Here is an 18,949-nt window from a genome sequence, read left to right as displayed (position 1 = left end):
GTGGCTCCTAAGGGGCTCCCAAGGGGCCCCTTCGGCCACGCCCTGCGGCCGCGCGGCTGCGGCCGCAACCGCAGCAGCGGCTGCTTTTAACGATGTTGGAGACGGACCCAGTGACGTCAAGGGGTCCGTCTCTGTAGATGCCTGACTGTGCCACCGAACAGGAAAGGAAGCCGCCGCTGTTGGAGTCCGGGACCAGCAACGGATCACCCCACAGCTCTCCTCCAGTCCGGTACCTGCTCATATGTATATTTTGAACGAGCATTTAGGCCATCTTTCACATAGGTGCGCTAAGCATTTTAGCATATATTTAGCGCGCACTAAATCAATGCATGCGCTAACCGCTAATGCGTCCATCACCTCATGCACGTGTTAGTGTTTAGCATGTGTTTAGCACCTTTGTAAAAGAGGGAGTAAGTTATGCTTTTGTTTTAGTGTAAGATTTTTTTATATTGTGTCTGTAAGATTGTTCTCCGCTCTGGATAAGGGTGAGCTATAAATATTAATAAACTGCTAACTATAAACTATTATGTCAATTCTCAATTTGTGTGTTAAGTGCAAATTACCATCAATCAACTGCATTTACTGACAATTATTGATTGTTAACACCAATTATGGCCTAAATAATGATATCACACACTAGCATTCTATAACCTATGTATGTTAAATCGCCTAACTTTGCACATAAGGTTATAGAATTAGGTGCTAATCCCTCTACTTCTATAATGTGTGCCTCACATAATTGAGTAATAGGCTAAATCGGTGCCAGTAATAGGTAATATGTAATAGTTAATTGAAAGTTAGGTAAATAACTTGGTAGGCGTGATTCTACAATAGTTAGGTGCCCAGGGCAAAGCCCATAGTTAAATGTGGGTGAGGTTAGGGGGTGGATCATGGGCGTATTCTTGAGTTAGGTGCCCTAAGTGTGCACATATCCTCTTTGAACTTAATCCAACCATTGCTCTGGCCACAGACTACAGTTCTCTTCAGAATGCAGTAAGATGGACCCTGAGTTTGGCCACTAGGTGGCGATGTTGAGCAAAGGCTGAAGACTTCCTCCCTCTAGGATGAATGAGGCCTCCACATCATTTCTTCCTGGCAGGAAGTTGTCTTGGTCTGAGAATTCTTTGCATAGCACCCCCCCTCCCAGTAATTGCCACTATACATCAGGGTGATCTGAATCAGTTCCTCTTTATTTTGCTGTAAATTTTTTATTAAATCTGTTTAAAATAAGTTATCATAATTATGGTATCTTGCTTCCCTTGTGATTGTATTCAATTAGCAATTAATTACTAATTATAATTCTATAAAAAGTTAAATGTTCATTTTCTTTTTATATGAAAATAGTGCTTTTCAATTGTAGACCTTCAGTAATGCCTGAACAGATTAGTTTCTTTCTAATTATCTCTGTTTTGTTTTCTTTCCTATATAACAGAGCTATTCTAAAGTATTAGCTAGCATAGTAGATTTTTCAAGCAAGGGCTCCATTGCATAATTATTTTCTTAGGTGATGTCAACAACATCTTGATGCTATTAATTGTTGAGACATGAAACCCGACCACCATTAAGTAAAGCACAAGGGCTACCCAAAATGAAATAACCATTGGCATTCCAATATTAAAAACATATGCCCGTAATAAGGTCAGCTCAAGAATCATTATGGTATATGATCCCAGATACATAAAGTTTTGTCAAACTTGTCCTAGGAATAAAAATATTAGTCTGGTTCCTTTGATATATCTGTATTAAATATGACAATGTCAACCTATGGTTGACATTGCCCCTTGCAGTGAAGTTATCGCACAGTGTGCCTTAAATATGTCTTTTGCTCCTCTGCAGGTGCCTTTCATTATCTGAAGCCAGACATTGCATAAATGAACTGTGTTGTGCCTGTTCAAGTTAAAACTGGTTGGGTTTCTCATCTCTTACGGAGCCAAGATTAGAAGGGTTCTTCTCATTGGAAGGCAGCAAAGACGGGGCAAGCAAGAACTGGACAGCCTTCTCATCACTCCCCAGCCACTGCTTCTCTTAAACATGGCTCATATATGCAGGACACCTCATTCAGAAAACAATGACCAAGCGCAATAGAAGGCAAAAACAAAGCAAGTTAGAGACATTATGAAAAAATTTGTGTATGTCTAGACAAGGAAAACATTCCATTCTTGAACTAGTGAACACAACTTAATGGGGGTAAAACAGAACATTGTAACATTTGGTTGAACTCCAATAACTAGTTTGGGTTGCTCTGTCCAACAGTAACTTTACCCCCATTTAAAACTCGCTCAGGTTATGGCCTGGGCAGAAGAACATTTGAATTCTACACACTGGAAATAGAAGATGCAACAGCAGGAAACTAGCATAAGGCTAAGAGACTTCCAAAACAGGTTAATGGTTCTTGTGTTAGTCTTCATTTATCAAAGTGTTCACAAAGCTCCTAAACAAGCTGTGCTCGGTGTGATCAAGGCACGGTGCAGACATGAAGGAAAATGCTGTGGTTTTTCCACGCAGGAAGTCTTCCGAAGTCCACGGTGTATCTGAAACAGAGAAGTGACTCTGATTTTTATAACTGCCTAACAAAGTGCAATACTCTGAACCTCTCGGGAGCTCTGGAAACATTCTAAGCAATATAAATAGATTCAGAACTATATTTTTACAGGTACTTTTATTTTTGCATATTTCATAATCACTTTGGTGTGTGACAGTGGTTTTAAAGTCTTCTGGAGAGCAGGAATCTATCTCATGTTTCAAAGACCTGGTCAGAAAAGCATGAAGTCAAATTGATTGGGTTTACATTCTTGGGTTATTTTTTATTTTTTTTTGGGGGGTGGGGGGTGATACCCAGGATAGAAGCAGACACTGTGTTTGGGGAATATGTTTGCTTTTTTAAATTATATACAACGACATACTATTTAGTAGGAAAAGAAAACCATAGGAACTGAAGTTTACAAATGTTTATGTTGCGACATTCTAGAATGTCGAGTTTGTGTTTTGAGGTGCAAAGGAAAGGGTGGGCACGGAAGGCTATGTTATTTATTTTTTTGTTTTTGTTCTTGAAAAGGCGAGTGAGGTGGAGCAGTGCTGATACATTCCTTTTAGCGTTACGGACTACGAATTAGTGAATTAGCGAGGCTAGGCATAGTACGGAGGTTAGCTAATGCATTATTCTTAAGGGTGATGGAACACATGAATTACTGTCTTTGTGGTGCAGGCTCTGCCGACAACAAATGTGTTGTAAAATGTCTTTCATGTATAAAGTGCGGTAAATATTTACTATTTATAATGAATAAACAGGTATAAAGACTTCAAAAGCACCATGTATGCTTGTCTGTGAATTTTAAATGAGGTTTTAAAGTAAAAGCAAATTCAAACTGATATATGAGGAAAACAGAAAAAGACGAGGTATTCATTAGACAAGAAGGATACATATGGTACTTTGATGTGACCCTTTATAAATGTAATTTGAGGACCACAGTCATCAAAGATTTCAGTCATTCTGGACACTGAAATTTTAACTAGGTCATATTACCCATACTACACAGAAAAGAAAATTCATGACTCATCAAGAAATGCCTTTAAGGCTTCCATATACAACTGTATAATACTATAAAAATGAGATCTTGAGATAAATTGTGTATCTACTTTCTGACCTGCAAGAGTTGTAAAGATCAAAAGTGGATCTTCCTCATGACATAATCAATCGCTCTTGATTCAGTTCTGATACACTGCTTCCCTCCTAAGTGATTTAAAATAAAATTCCAAATTTAAAGCACCTCTAGATAAACTCCAGATTCTCTCACTACTTTAATAAAAACTTACACCCTCTCATTATTTTCATGTTTCATTTTTCTTCAATCTCCTTGCTCCTATTGCATTTCCTCCATCTCCCCCCTCCCACATATATGTATATACATCTCCCTCCGAATCTGCGGTTTTAGGACCCGTGGATTTGGTTATTCGCCATTGTTTTTTGGGAAAAGAAACGCTACATCCCGGACCTTCCCCAGACCTTACCTGGTGGTCTAGTGGTGACGCAGGGCAGGATCAATCTTCCTACGCTCCTGCCCCATGCAGAGATGTCATCAAAATGGCTGCTGTGAGTTCCTGTATTAGTCTCGAGACTACAACGGGAACTCACGGCAGCCATTTTGATGACGGCTTTGCACGGGGCAAGAGCGTAGGATGATCGATCCTGCCCCGTGTCACCGCTAGACCACCAGATAAGGTCTGGGATGCAGGAGAGAGGCGGGAGTGGGTCAGAGCCGGCCCTAAAAGTTATTCATGTTTTTTTAATATTTGCGGGCCGGCTCTGCCCATCACCCCCCCGAATATTGAGGGGGAAGTGTATAATATTTCTCAAAGAACAGTCTTATGCTGGGTTTTACTAAATGGCACTCAAGGTTTTTAGCACAGGCTGGCAAGGTAAATGCTTTGACGCTCATAGGCATTCTTTGAGTGTCAGAGTACTTACCTGGTCGACCTGCGCTAAAAACCCGTAGCGCAATTTAGTAAAAGGAAACTTTAAATCTATTTTTGAAATGTAGCATGTCAAATAATATCGATATCTTTTTTTAACCTCATAACTTTGTAGATATGACCTTGTGTTCGTAGATATACAAGCCAGATTCAGCAATGCGGCATTTATCAAAGAAAAGGATCTGGGTGTCATCGTAAACAACACGATGAAATCTTCTGCCCAATGTGTGGTGGCGGCCAAAAAAGCAAATAGGATGTTAGGAATTATTAAAAAAGGGATGGTTAACAAGATTAAGAATGTTAAAATGCCCCTGTATCGCTCCAAGGTGCAACCTCATCTGGAGTATTGCGTTCAATTCTGGTCTCCTGATGCTAGAAAAGGTTCAAAGAAGAGCGACCAAAATAGTAAATGGGATGGAACTCCTCTCATATGAGGAAAGACAAAAATGGTTAGGGCTCTTCAGCTTGGAAAATATATGGCTGAGAGGAGATATGATTGAAGTCTACAAAATCCTGAGTGGAGTAGAACGGGTACAAGTGGATCGATTTTTTTACTCCGTCAAAAATTACAAAGACTAGGGGACAGTTGATGAAGTTACAGGGAAATACTTTTAAAACCAATAGGAGAAAATTTTTTTCACTCAGAGAATAGTTAAGCTCTGGAACACATTGCCCGAGGATGTGGTGAGAGCGGATAGCATAGCTGGTTTTAAGAAAGGTTTGGACAAGTTCCTGGAGGAAAAGTCCATAGTCTGTTAATGAGAAAGACATGGGGGAAGCCACTGCTTGCCTTGTATCGGTAGCATGGAATATTGCTACTCCTTGGGTTTTGGCCAGCTACTGGTGACTTGGATTGGCCACCTTGGGAACGGGCTACTGGGCTTGATGGACCATTGGTCTAACCCAATAAGGCTATTCTTATGTTCTCATGGATTCAGAGCACATATGGAAATGTAAGTTTTCCTGTTACATGAACACACAAAATGAGACCACTGGTATTTTACTTAAAGATAACAAAGTCAAACATTTAAGCAGTGGTGTAGTAAGGGGGGCCAGGGGGGCATCCACCCTGGTCACCATGTTGGTGGGGGAACCAGCACCCCTCCACCTCTATGCCCCCTGCGCCCCCTCCTCCTATTCCCCCTCCTCCCCTCACCACGTGTGTGCCCCCCTTCCCTTCCCCCATACCTCTAGTTCACCACCATGAGCAACAACTTCGATGTATTCCTCGTGGCCGCGTCAGCTCTCCCGCTGATGTCCCTTCTGAGTGCCATGCATAGGAAATGACATCCGAGGGAGAGCTATTATGTTGAGGTTACTTGCGGTGGTGAACAGCTAGAGGCACAGGGAAATGGAAAGGGGGCCCGTGCGTGACAAGGGGGTGGGGAAATAGCGGAGGTGGCGACAAGGGCGGGGAAGGGGTGTCTCCACCCCTGGTGCCTCGCACCCTCTCTACACCACAGCATTTAAGATATTTTTTAAAAATAAATAGAGCTGATTGTAAAAGTGCCCCGACAGGTCAGTATCTGCATTAACACAAGAAGATTGTATACATACACATAGACGCTGTGGAGATGATCGAGATGTAGGCTTTGTTAAAAGTTCAATCCAATAATCCACAAAAGAAATAGCTAGGACTTCTCAACCATGCAGAGTTTTGCCAAGAGTCGTTTTTGCCTCTGAGCCATGAGTGTCTGTACCAGGACCTTTAGGGACCCCTGAGGAAGACAGTTTTGTCGAAACACGGACCATGTTGGGTCCACAGTCCCCAATGATTTGGGTTCTAGATATTTCTTTTCATGGATTATTGGATTGAACTTTTAATAAAGCCTGCATCTCGATCATCTTCTCCAGTGTCTTTGGTTTTATCAGATTTATATTTCTGTGGAGTACTAAGGGTCATCCTTTTGGTTATATGTACACATAGAGCAATTTCTGAAAGCTGCTGTTTACAAGTGCAGACCTGTACCATGTAGCGATTTCAAGAGGGCATGGTTGGAACAAAAATCTAGATATAAAGCAAAAAGCACAATTGGCATCTAGAAAAGGGATGTAAAACACTTTTATTAAAATGACCCGGCATGCAGTGGTGTAGTGGCAGGGAGGGGCGGATCACCCTGGGCGCTGTGCTGGTGGGGGCACTGGCACCTTTCTACCCCTCACGTCATGCTCGTACCCTCCCTTCCCCCCACCGTACCTCATTAAATCTTCAACAGTGCAACTTCTCCGGCCTGCTGCTTATGCGGGCCTGGCTCCCCACTGAAATCACTTTCGGGTTGCGGGGCCAGGAAGTGACATCAGAGGGAAAACCAGTGCCAGAGCGAGCAGCGGCCCAGAGAAGCTGCTCACACTGGCAAAGATTTAAAGAGGCATGGGGGAAGGAAGACGTGAGTGTGGTGTGTGTGTGGGGTGCCACTGCCCTGGGTGCCTCCCATTCTCGGTGCACCACTGCCGGCATGGCCTGCGTTTCGTCTGGAAAGTCTACATCAGGGGTCAGTTAATCAATGTGTTACCACTCAACTTCCAAACTGGAAGACCAACAAAGTCTCATGAAGCATATACACTGAATATCGATCTGACATGTTGGATACGCGGCTGTTGCGTTGAATGCGGCTGTTGCGTTGAATCAGTAGCGAATATCTACAATTGTGCATTGCACGAAAGCGATATTTAGTTTATTTGCTCAAAAATAAAATTAAACAAAGCTTGTTTTCTGCATAACTCAGGCAAAGCTTGACTAATTTCAATAAAATTTGAGATATATCATCCTCAATAAATTTGCAATAAGCCTACATTCATGCTGGCCACCACACCTAAATTTATTTATTTAAAAATTAATATACCACATAATAACTATGTGGTTTACAAAATTACATACATATTTTAAAAATTCTAAACATGTTTCAACAAAACAAACACAAGAAGACATTAACTAACGGTATCATTATTAAAATCTTCTTTAAGTTCATCCTACAAGACGGAAACACAAGATCCCATAAAATCATTTACAGGACAGGAAGACATTAACAGAGAATATCATTAGCACAGGAAGGCATTAACACAACCTATTGATTATCATCATGATATAAGAACATAAGAACATAAGCAGTGCCTCTGCCGGGTCAGACCACAGGTCCATCCCGCCCAGCAGTCCGCTCCCGCGGCGGCCCAAACAGGTCACGACCTGTCTGTATCACCAGAAGGGGCTCCCTTGCCACCTTGGTTTCTCATTTAAGTCCTGTCTTCCTATCGAGGTCCTAACCCTCCGGTCTTGCACATGCACGACCTGGTTTGGTTTCTATACTCATTACCTGGTTTGCTTTCTATACTTGTGTTACATCCCAGCTCCTCCCTCAGTATCCCACGATCCCTTTATCCTTCAGGAATCCGTCCAATCCCTGTTTGAATCCCTGTACCGTATTCTGCCTGATCACTTCCTCCGGTAGCGCATTCCAAGTGTCCACGACCCTTTGGGTGAAAAAAAACTTCCTTGCGTTTGTTCTGAACCTATCTCCCTTCAGTTTCTCCGAATGCCCCCTCGATACCTGTTGTCCCCTTCAGTCTGAAGAATCTGTCCCTATCCACCCTCTCTATGCCCCTCATGATCTTGAAGGTCTCTATCATATCTCCCCTGAGCCTCCTCTTTTCCAGAGAGAAGAGCCCCAGCCTATCCAACCTCTCGGCGTATGGGCAGTGTTCCAGCCCTTTTACCATTTTCGTTGCTCTCCTTTGGACTCTCTCAAGTACCGCCATGTCCTTCTTGAGGTGCGGCGACCAATACTGAACGCAGTATTCCAGATGTGGACGCACCATCGCTCGATACAATGGCATGATGACTTCCCGTGTCCTGGTTGTTATGCCCTTCTTTATGATGCCAAGCATCCTGTTGGCTTTTTTCGAGGCTGCTGCGCACTGTGCAGATGGCTTCAGTGATGCATCCACCAGCACACCCAAGTCTCTCTCAAGTCTGCTGTCTCCCAACAATACCCCCCCCAATTTGTAGTTGAACAACGGGTTCTTTTTCCCTATATGCATGACCTTGCATTTGTCCACGTTAAAGCGCATTTGCCATTTGTTTGCCCAGTCTTCTAGCTTGTCCAGGTCTCTTTGTAGGTCCTCACACTCCTCCCTGGTCCTAACTTTGCCGCACAGTTTGGTATCGTCTGCAAATTTTATAACCTCGCACTTTGCCTCCTTTTCCAGGTCATTGATAAATATGTTAAAGAGTAATGGCCCCAGCACCGACCCCTGTGGTACACCACTCGTGACTCCCCGCCAGTCAGAATATTGACCCTTTACTCCGACCCTCTGCAGTCTGCCCGACAACCAGTGCTTGATCCATCTGTGCACATCCCCTCCCACCCCGTGGTTCCACAGCTTCTTAAGCAGCCTTTCATGTGGCACCTTGTCGAAAGCCTTTTGAAAATCGAGGTAAATGATGTCTATGGGTTCCCCATTGTCCACCCGACTGCTTATTCCCTCAAAGAAGTACAGAAGGTTCGTTAGGCACGACCTTCCCTTACAGAATCCGTGCTGGCTTGTTCTCAATAGGTCATTTTTCTCGATGTGCTCGCAAATGCCGTCCTTGATCATAGCTTCCACCATCTTCCCTATAATTGAAGTCAGGCTCACCGGCCTGTAGTTCCCGGGGTCACCCCTCGATCCCTTCTTGAAGATAGGTGTGACATTCGCCAATTTCCAGTCCTCTGGTACCTCACCAGTTTTCAAGGATAGGTTGCAAACATGCTGGATTGTGCCCGCTATTTCTTGTCTTAGTTCCTTCAGAACCCTTGGGTGGATCCCGTCCGGGCCCGGTGATTTGCCGCATTTTAGCCTGTCTATCTGTTTGAGGACATCCTCCTTACTTACCTCTATGTGATCCAATTTTTCAGCCTGTTCCCCACTCATGAGCTCCTCTGAGTCCGGTATATTAGATGTGTCTTCACTCGTGAAAACCGACGAGAAGAACGTGTTCAACCTCTCAGCTACCTCTTTATCCTCCTTAATCACTCCCTTCCTATACCCATCGTCCAACGGCCCCACCTCCTCTCTCGCTGGTCGCTTTCCCTTAACGTAACTGAAGAATGCCTTGAAGTTTTTCGCCTCTCTGGCCAGCCCTTCTTCGTATTCCCCCTTTGCTTTTCTAACCTCCCGGTGGCATTCCTTTTGGCATTTCCTGTGCGTCTGGTGATTTTCCTCCGTTGGGTCCTTTTTCCATCTCCGGAAGGATACCTTTTTGTCCTTTATCGCCCTCTTTACTTCTGTTGACATCCAAACTGGGTCCTTTGATCGCTTGTTCTTGCAGCCTTTCCTGAAACTGGGGACGTACATTCTCTGTGCTTCCTGCAGGGTGTCCCTAAATAGGGTCCAGGCGCTTCCCACAGTCTCCATCCTAAAGATGTTTCTGAGCTTCCTCCCCACCATTTCTCTCATAGCAACATAGTTCCCTTTCTTGAAATTCAGTGCAGTTGTTGCGGTCCTCCTTACTATGGGTGTCTCTCTTTCTAATGTGAATCTGATCGTGTTGTGATCACTATTGCCTAGTGGTCCTCCCACTTCTATCCCTCTAGCAGGCCCCCCTAATCCGTTTAGGATGAGGTCAAGAGTAGTACCCCCTCGCGTCGGTTCTTTGACTAGTTGCTCCATGAAGCAGTCCTTCACAGTTTCTACAAATCCTGTCTCCCTAGTGCAGTTGGAGTGACCCGTACTCCAGTCTATTCCCGGGTAGTTGAAGTCCCCCATCACTGTTACACTTCCAGTCCTGCATTCCTGTCTCAATTCTGCTTCCAAGTCGTGTCCGACTCCCTCTGGCGCACCAGGTGGTCGATAGTACAGCCCCAGTTTTATGCCCGCACCCTTGTTTCCGGGTAATTTGATCCATAGTGATTCCAGCCCCTCTGCCTTTGTTGCCATATCTATCCCGACCGAGTGGATAGAGTCCTTTATATATAGTGCTATGCCTCCTCCCTTCTTGTGGGTCCTGTCCCTCCTATAAAGCTTGTACCCCGGCAGCACCACGTCCCATTGATTTTCCTCTGTCCACCAGGTTTCTACAATTCCAATTATATCCAGGTCCTCCCCCTTGGCCACGACTTCTAGTTCACCCATCTTGGCCTTGAGGCTTCTTGCGTTTGCGTATAAGCACCTCAGGTTCCGTCGTTTTTCTTCCACCTTTGCATTTACCTGGGCCACTTGCTCTTGGATTTCGGGCATTTTTTCCGTTCCCTGTGCTTCTGCTTTGCCCTCAGCCTTTACCCTCTTAGCTTTCAGCTTCTCCACATCCCCGCCACCCCACTTCCCCGCTTTTCCTCTGGGTTTTCTAGCCCTACCAGCCCACTCCTGGGCTATCATCCCTTGAGCCTCTGTTTGATCCCCCTCGCCTTGTGGCACCTCTATATTGCCCTCAGCTTTTGCCCTCGTGCCACCCAGTCCCCTTGTGACTCCATGCCCCTTAGTCTCCTCCCAGCAAGCTCCCCTTACCTGGTGTTTCCCTCGCTGTCTGATCATAAGATCCACCGGTCTCTCTACTTCCTCCTTGCAGTCAGCCCGTTCAGCATCTGTTCTGGATACTGTTGTCCGAAGCGTCAACATCAGATCGGCTGTCGGCTTTCCCCCTCTCCTCAGTTTAAAGCCCTCTCGATCTCCTTCCTCACATTGGCTGCCAGTAGTCTAGTTCCTGCTGTGCTCAGGTGCAGGCCGTCCCGCCGGTAGAGCTTACTCTTTCCCCAGAAGGACGTCCAGTTCCTCACAAAGTGGAAGCCCTCCTCCTGGCACCATCTCCTCAACCATGCATTCACAGCCTGGAGGTCTGCCTGTCTCTTTGCATCTGCTCTCGGTACAGGCAGGATCTCTGAGAATGCTATCCTCCGGGTACTCCGCTTCAGCTTTCGTCCCAAGACCCTGAACTGGTCAGTCAGTGTGGCCATGCTGAAGTTCCTCCGGCTCACATCATTCGTTCCGACGTGGATTATCACCGCAGTCTCCTCTGTCTCTGCTCCGTCCAGGATCCTCTCGATCCTATCAGTGATGTCTCGTGTCTTGGCTCCCGGGAGACAAGTCACTAGCCGATCCTCCCTTCCTCCAGCTACGTGACTATCCACCTCTCTCAAGATCGAGTCTCCCACCACAATAGCAGACTTCCCTCTCCTCAGCAACCTCTTCTGTCTCAGGTCCGTGTCCTCGGTGTAGTGCGGTGTCTCTCCCTCGGGGTCCCGGTGAGTCACGGTTTCCTCCTCTTGCATGGTTCCTCCGCTAGGTCCTTCCCCGGTGTCACCTTGTGGGTCCTGGGTCTCATCTGCCGACATCCGTCCGTGCAGCTGCTGTTCCTGTTCCTCCACCTTCCTTCTATAGGCCTCCTCAATGAATCTCTCGAGGTCCCTCACCTGATCCACAATGGGGCCTGCTCCGTCTGTGTCCTCGGCTGACCAGCTCGTCTCCTCTGTGTTGTGCAGTCCCTCCAGTCCCTCCAGTTCCTGGACCCTGATCCTCAATCTGCCGACCTCCATCCTCAGGCTTTCCAGTTCCTGACACCGACTGCATATGTACTCCCGCCTTCCCAAGGGGAGGTAGTCGTACATATTACACTCTGTGCAGTATACTGGAAAGTACCTCTGGGATCCTGGGTCCTCCATCGCTCTCTTGAAGTGCTGGTGCGCTCCTGCTGTGGGTAAGAGAAGAGAAGAGAGTAAAGAAAGTTAATTACTTGGCGTTCCTGGCTCCCTCGCAAGGCTCCTACGCAAAGGCGATCTCGCTAAGGCGAGCGCCTTTGCCGCTCGCCTTCGCCGTGCGCCGAACGGCTGGGCGCCGTTGGCTCCCTTCTAATTAAAGGGGGAGCCCGGGCCCGATGCAACCTGTGACGCGGGTGGGGGGGGCGGAGCTAACTCTCGCCGCGACCCCGGTCCAATCAGCCTGCTCCGGCTGCTTCCTCCTGCCTTCCCTCGCTCCTGCCTAAAAGAAAAAAGACAGAAAAAGCGACAAGAAACGCTGCCAAGGCTTGCCTCGTGCCCTGGCTCCCTTCTAATTAAAGGGGGAGCCCGGGCCCGATGCAACCTGTGACGCGGGTGGGGGGGGCGGAGCTAACTCTCGCCGCGACCCCGGTCCAATCAGCCTGCTCCGGCTGCTTCCTCCTGCCTTCCCTCGCTCCTGCCTAAAAGAAAAAAGACAGAAAAAGCGACAAGAAACGCTGCCAAGGCTTGCCTCGTGCACAGATGCCATTTCGATTTAAATGTAATCACTTTTTAATGGCTTTCCGACAGGAAGATCTGATCCTTCTAAAAAATTTGTATCTAGAAAAAAAGTATCCCTCTGACATCAGAGGGAAGCCCTGTGGGTCAGCTTTGGGATGGGGGGCAAGGATCCCCGGCAGCGACTTCAGCAGGTGGGGCAGGCAGCAAGAAGGAATCTCTAGCAGCAGCAGCGTGGCTTTGATGGATGGGCGGGCAGGGAATATTCTCTGTGGCAGCCATGCCTTGTACCCCCAACAAGCGGCCCGCGTACCCCCAAGAGTATGTGTACCATGTGTTGAGATACACTGACCTATATGATGGTATAGTAGGTTTTGGGTGAGTTTTGGAGGGTTTACAATTTCCATCACAAATGTACTAGTTAGAGTGGGATATTAGCCTTGGTCCCCTTCTCTGCAGTCCACTGCACTGACCACTAGTTTACTCCAGAGACCTGCTTGCAGTTCCACTAGGACTGCCCATAACATTTGAAGCTATCATACAGACAGGTATATACTGTTTCATTTACAACTTTGGGAGGTGGAGAAGGTCATTGACTACTGGGGGAGTGTCGGGAAACATGTTGACATTCCTCCAGTGGTCATCCGGTCAGTTTGGGCACCTATTTGTCCCTTATTGATTTTTAAAATAGATCTAGCGCCAAACATCCAAATTGTGCCCTGGATGTATCCTAAAATGTTCTATTATGGCAGAAAAGCATCCAAGTCATAAGCCTGCTCTAGTGCTGCCCACACCATGCCTAAAACGCACACCTTTGAGATTTAGACAAACTGCGGATGAACAGCATAGAAATCCGTCTAGAAAATAGGTTTTGAAAATAGTGAATTGGATGGGTTTGGCAAGAGAAAAGGTCCATCTGCCCCTTTAGGCCCCTGAATATCATCACGAACCAATTAAGTGCTGGCTCTGCCTTCAAACTGCCCCTAACTTAGTTGATTATGATTGGTTATGGGAGATATTCAGTGGCCCTACCCTGGAAGTGCTGCTGAATACCAGCAGTCAGCTAGTTCAGTGGGGTTTAACCTGACAGGACCCATTGCTGCCCACTTAAACCCTTTTAAATATGAACCCTATATCACCTATAATCACCCAACTTCACCTGTATTTCTTTCACACCTCCCTCTCTCACAACACAACAAGAGGTGGGAAATTTCATGGCGACACCAGAAAATATTTCTTCACCGAAAGGGTGGTTGATCGCTAGAATAATCTTCCATAACAGGTAATTGAGGCAAGCAGCGTGCCAGATTTTAAGAAAAGATGGGATTGGCATGTGGGATCTCTTCATGGAGGTAGTTAGGGGGGTGGGCCATTAGTGTGGGCAGACTAGATGGTCCGTGGCCCTTTTCTGCCGTCATGTTCTATGTTTCTATGAGGTGATAGGCTCAGGAGTAATATAAGGAAATACTTTTTTACAGAAAGAGTGGTAGATGCGTGGAACAGTCTCCCGGAAGAGGTGGTGGAGACAGAGACTGCGTCTGAATTCAAGAAAGCGTGGGCTAGGCATGTGGGATCTTATAGAGAGAGGAAGAGATAATGGTTACTGCGGATGGGTAGAGTGGATGGGCCATTTGGCCTTTATCTGCCATCATGTTTCCATGTAATAATGCCTCTATTTATGATTTAATGCTGATGATAGATAAAAATGGCAGCTGTAAACATGTAATCCAAGAATATATTCCTAGGGTTGCCAGATTTCCAATTGAAAAATCCGTAACCCCCCCTAGACCCGCCCCAGGCCCGCCCAGTTCAGCCCATCCCTGCCCTGTAAATGCCCTAACCACACCCCCAGTCCTGCCCTAGCTCTGCCCCCCACTGCCTGCTTTTGTTGGGCAGGGAGGAAGTCCACGCATACTTGGACGCCACGCGATGATGTCACATGAACGTGCGCATGTGCGTGACATCATTGTGTAGCATCTATGCGTGCGCGGACTTCCTCCCTGCCCGGTGCGATTTGAGGAGGCCTTTCAAAACCCGGACAAAAGGAGGACATGTCCGAGGAAATTTATATATACCATACATAACCCTATATATACCATACATAAGAACTGTAACCAAAGCTGACAGCTTATCATTTAAAGAAAATCACAACTTCAATTTATTGACAATTTTTTGTATTTTCTGGTTTCTATGATAAGTAGTAGGAATGGTATGGCTATTGCTTCTCCTCGAACACCAAGGTCCGTGTTGCCAGTGCGGTCTTGGGGTTCCCCCAGTATCTGAGAATGCTACTGCCCCTCTTGTTGGAAGATGAACATCTAATGAGGAAACTGTGAGCCGCTCTTACACCCTGCCCAACAAACTGCAGCGGTCATCAAAAATTATGACTCTGAAAAGAGAAGAAACAACAGACGTGAAAACTGGGTGAAGCAGGAAAGACATGACGAACAGGAAGTATCATAATAATAGACTTAACTCACATCTTTTTCAGTTGTAGTTCAAAGCATGTTATGTTCAGGTAAAGTAGGTATTTTCCTATCCCCGGAGAGCTTACAATCTAACCTCTCCCCCCTTGTACTAAGCTGTGGTAGGGGTTTCTACCATGGCCTGGAACACTAAATGCTCTGATGCTGCTCCGATGCTCACAGAATTCCTTTGAGTGTCAGAGGAGCGTTGGATTATTTAGTGCCTGGAACAGCGGAATAAACCTCTACTGCTGCTTGGTAAAAAAAAAAAATGGGTGGTGGTGGTAAGTTTTTACCTGACATAATGAAGGGTTAAGTGTTTGCCTAAGATCACAAGTAGCCATGTGGGATTTGAACCAGGCTTCTCTAATTCTAGCCATTTACACGGTAATTAATAACATCAGAGTAATAATGAGGAAAGGAATGTACAACAAACAGCCTATCCATATCCACCACTGTGGCCTAAATGATGTTACAGTCATAAACACACACATATCCATGTGAACAGGCAACACAATTTCAAGACATCATATTACATATGACCCCTCTTAAGTAGTGGTACGTGTCTGAGACCTTCTTAAGCCACCAGAGAATCTTCCTATTCTTTTAATTGTTGGAAAGAACATATTCTGTCCTAAAGATAAACCACAACAGGATCAGATTTATGTATGGGTGCATGACTTTTTGGTGCCCTCGTCTGGGGACCCTAGTACTTATGGGTGTCTATACTTTTGGGCTCCCAAATTGAGATGTCTAAAACTCTGGCTCAATTCACTCCCTTCCTGCAGTGGTTGAACTCGTAACACCCAAAACACTGCTCTTAAGTGCTCCTGCTATAGAAAAGTACTATAGAATCCACATTCTGTCTACCAATATAATTAACGTGAAAGGTTACAATTTGGATGCCCAAAAGTAGTGAGTTCTACCACCTCCACTGCTGCAGGAGTTGAGTGACTTGAGCCTGCCATTTAGACACCATTTTGGCAAACATTGGTGCCCAAAGTCACGCATCCTGTTCAAGAACCTGAGAGAGTATATGTAAAGCATAATAAAATTAATTATAACTTTTCATGTGAATTAGTATCTTCTATAGCAATTTTGGGTGGAACTCGCCCCTGCCAATTCTCCACTCATGACATGGCCCAGCGAGAAAAAAAAAAATCATTAGCCCTGCACTTTTGGGTGCTGAAAATGCTTCCTTACAGTAGGTGGCCAAATTCAAAACACGACAATCAAACTCATACATAAGGCAGGAAAATATGATCATACCATTCCTTGTTTTTTTTTTTGATTTGTGGTGAGATCACTGTATTAGAATAAAAATTATTAAATAAAAAAAAAATATCATACCACTCCTTTTCTGCGGAAAGTTTCCAAGTTTTCTTTATTTTGGATATACCATTTATCATACAAGTATCTAAACAGTTAACAATAAAATAGAATTTAAAAATTAAAAAACTTAAAATAAAAGCATGGCTAAGCTAAAAGGAGGGAAGCACTTACACATTTACGAACATGATACGAAAGGGAAACAAGGGGAGAGGAGAGTTATTAAATACATCGAAATGGAAAATAAAAATAAAGGGAGGCAAAATGGGAAGGGAAGTACAATTGGATAAGGGGGAGGATGTCACTTCAAAAGAAGTGTTTTGATTGTCAAAGAGGTTTTACAAAAGAGGAACAATAGTTGTGGAAATCAGGGTTTACAAGGTATAAGTGTCTTTAAAAAGGAAAGTTTTGAGTTTGATTTTAAATATATCTAAAGAGTTTTCTAAGCAAAGATCAGCAAGAAGGGCATTCCACAAAGTAGGAGCTGTAACAGAGAAAATGGATGTGCGAGTAGTGTCGTAGAAGAGCTCTCTTATCGAAGGGATGAGGAGATTTTGATTACTAGATCGAAGAGTCCTACAGGATGCATATGGAATTAGAAGTTTATTGATAAAAGCTGGTTGCTGGGAATGTTTTGTTTTTAAAGTAAGTAGTAGTATTTTGTAAGTAAGACGATGTGTAATGGGCAGCCAGTGGGCTGTACGGAGGAAAGGAGTACCGTATTTTCACTCATATACCGCGCACCCGTGTAAAACGCGCGCACGGGTATAGTGCGCGGGGAACACAAATTTATGTAAAGAAATTTTTATATACCGCGCACACCTGTATACCGCGCATGCCACCCTGACTCTCCCGTCGCCGCCCGACTCTCCTCTGGCCACCCTGACTCTCCTTTTGCCCGCCACGACTCTCCTCTGGCCGCCCCGACTCTCCTTTCGCCCGCCCCGACTCTCCTCTCCCCCTTGAAGTCCTGTCCCCACCCTGAAAGCCTGATGCCCACCCCGACGTCCGATTCACCTCCCCCCAGGACCGCTTGCACCCCCATCCCGAAGGACTGCTCGCACTCGCACCCGCACCCCCCACCCCGAAGGACCGCTTGCACCTCCACAGCCTCCCCACCCCCCCATCATGGAGAAGCTCCTACCGTTGTCCTGCTGCTTCCTCTGCCGGCGGTCCAGCCCCTTCTGTGAGCCCTGCGTCTGCGCTGCTTCCTCTTCCGGCGGTCCCACTCTTTCTCTGATGTCAGAGAAAGGGCGGGACCGTTGGAAGAGGAAGCAGCGCAGATGCAGGGCTCACAGAAGGGCCGGGACCGCCGGCAGAGGAAGCAGCAGGACAACGGTAGAAGCTTCTCCATGATGGGGGGGGGGTGGAGAGGCTGTGGGGTGCGAGCAGTCCTTCAGGGTGGGGGTGCGGGTGTGAGTGCGAGCAGTCCTTCGGGGTGGGGGTGCGAGCAGTCCTGCGGGGTGAATCGGACGTCGGGGGGGGGGGAACTATGTAAAAAAAAAGTTGTAAAACGCGCTCACGCGTATAACACGCATGGTTATGCACAGTTTGTAAAATCGTGTATAACGCGCGCGTTATATGTGTGAAAATACGGTAATGTGGTCAAATTTTTTTGCGTGACAGATTAGTTTCACCACAGTGTTTTGTATTAATTGGATCCAACAAATTTCTTTCTGGGTTATACCTTAGTAGAGAGCGCTACAGTAATCTAAGGTTGAAATGACAAGGGAATGAATCAGTCTATTGATTGATGGAGAATCAAGTAGAGATGAAATAGAGCGGATGAGTCATAGTTTGTGAAAGCATTTTGGTGTCATGGCACTGATTTGCTGGTGGAATGTAAGATCTTTATCGATGATAATACCAAGGAGTTTAATTTTGCTGGTTAGCCTTTTCACATCGCACCACATATAAAATCTTACTGCTGGCATTTAAAATCAAACATATGTGTTCACCATCTTCTCGTGACAAACTTATCATTCCTTACTCTTCTCCACAGACCTTCAGATCTGCTGACCAGAACTTATTGATTGTCCCCCCAATGAAAGAACTTTACTACACTAGAAACACCAATTTCTCCATTGCAGCTCCAGCCCTTTGGAATGCCGTGCCATCTCACCTTCGCCGAGAAAATTCTCATGACAAAATCAAAACTAAACTAAAAACTATCTTATTCCAAGACGCATACCATAGTGTCTGATAATTCCCTTTTGCAACAGCACCTCAGTATACAAAAAGAACCGCTTTTAAGAAGTGATTCCTCCCCCCTTTCCTGGTGGTTTTCCCTCCTTCCTCTACCCTCATTTATTTTTATTTTATTTAAAGATGTAATTATAAACTTTCCTTTCCCCCTCTCCCTCAAAATCGCGTGCATCAATGTACTCGTCTATTTTATGTCCAACCTTTTATTTTACCCCATTCTTAAATTTATTTTATTGTTTGTAAACCGGTCAGATACATGTTGATGGTCAGTATATTAAAATGTAAGTAAACTTGGAA

At 45.5% G+C, this 18,949-nt stretch overlaps 1 protein-coding gene across 3 annotated transcripts in view; it reads left to right on the top strand.

The window, feature by feature from the left end:
* PAX3 (paired box 3) overlaps positions 1-3,502 on the top strand; it is a 203,649-nt gene extending 200,147 nt beyond the window's left edge. For 2 of the 3 annotated variants that reach the window (XM_033958760.1, XM_033958761.1), the window contains one exon: positions 1,837-3,501. In XM_033958760.1, the coding sequence (XP_033814651.1) occupies positions 1,837-1,871 (35 nt within the window). In that variant the 3' untranslated portion in view covers positions 1,872-3,501. Of the gene's footprint in view, positions 1-1,836 lie in introns of all 3 variants that reach the window. The other variant, XM_033958762.1, reaches the window with a different exon arrangement.
* The last annotated feature ends 15,447 nt before the right edge of the window (positions 3,503-18,949 follow it).

This window comes from Geotrypetes seraphini, chromosome 9 (assembly GCF_902459505.1).
Source record: "Geotrypetes seraphini chromosome 9, aGeoSer1.1, whole genome shotgun sequence".
Lineage (NCBI taxonomy): Eukaryota > Metazoa > Chordata > Amphibia > Gymnophiona > Dermophiidae > Geotrypetes > Geotrypetes seraphini.
This window is presented reverse-complemented; position numbering and strand designations above follow the sequence as displayed.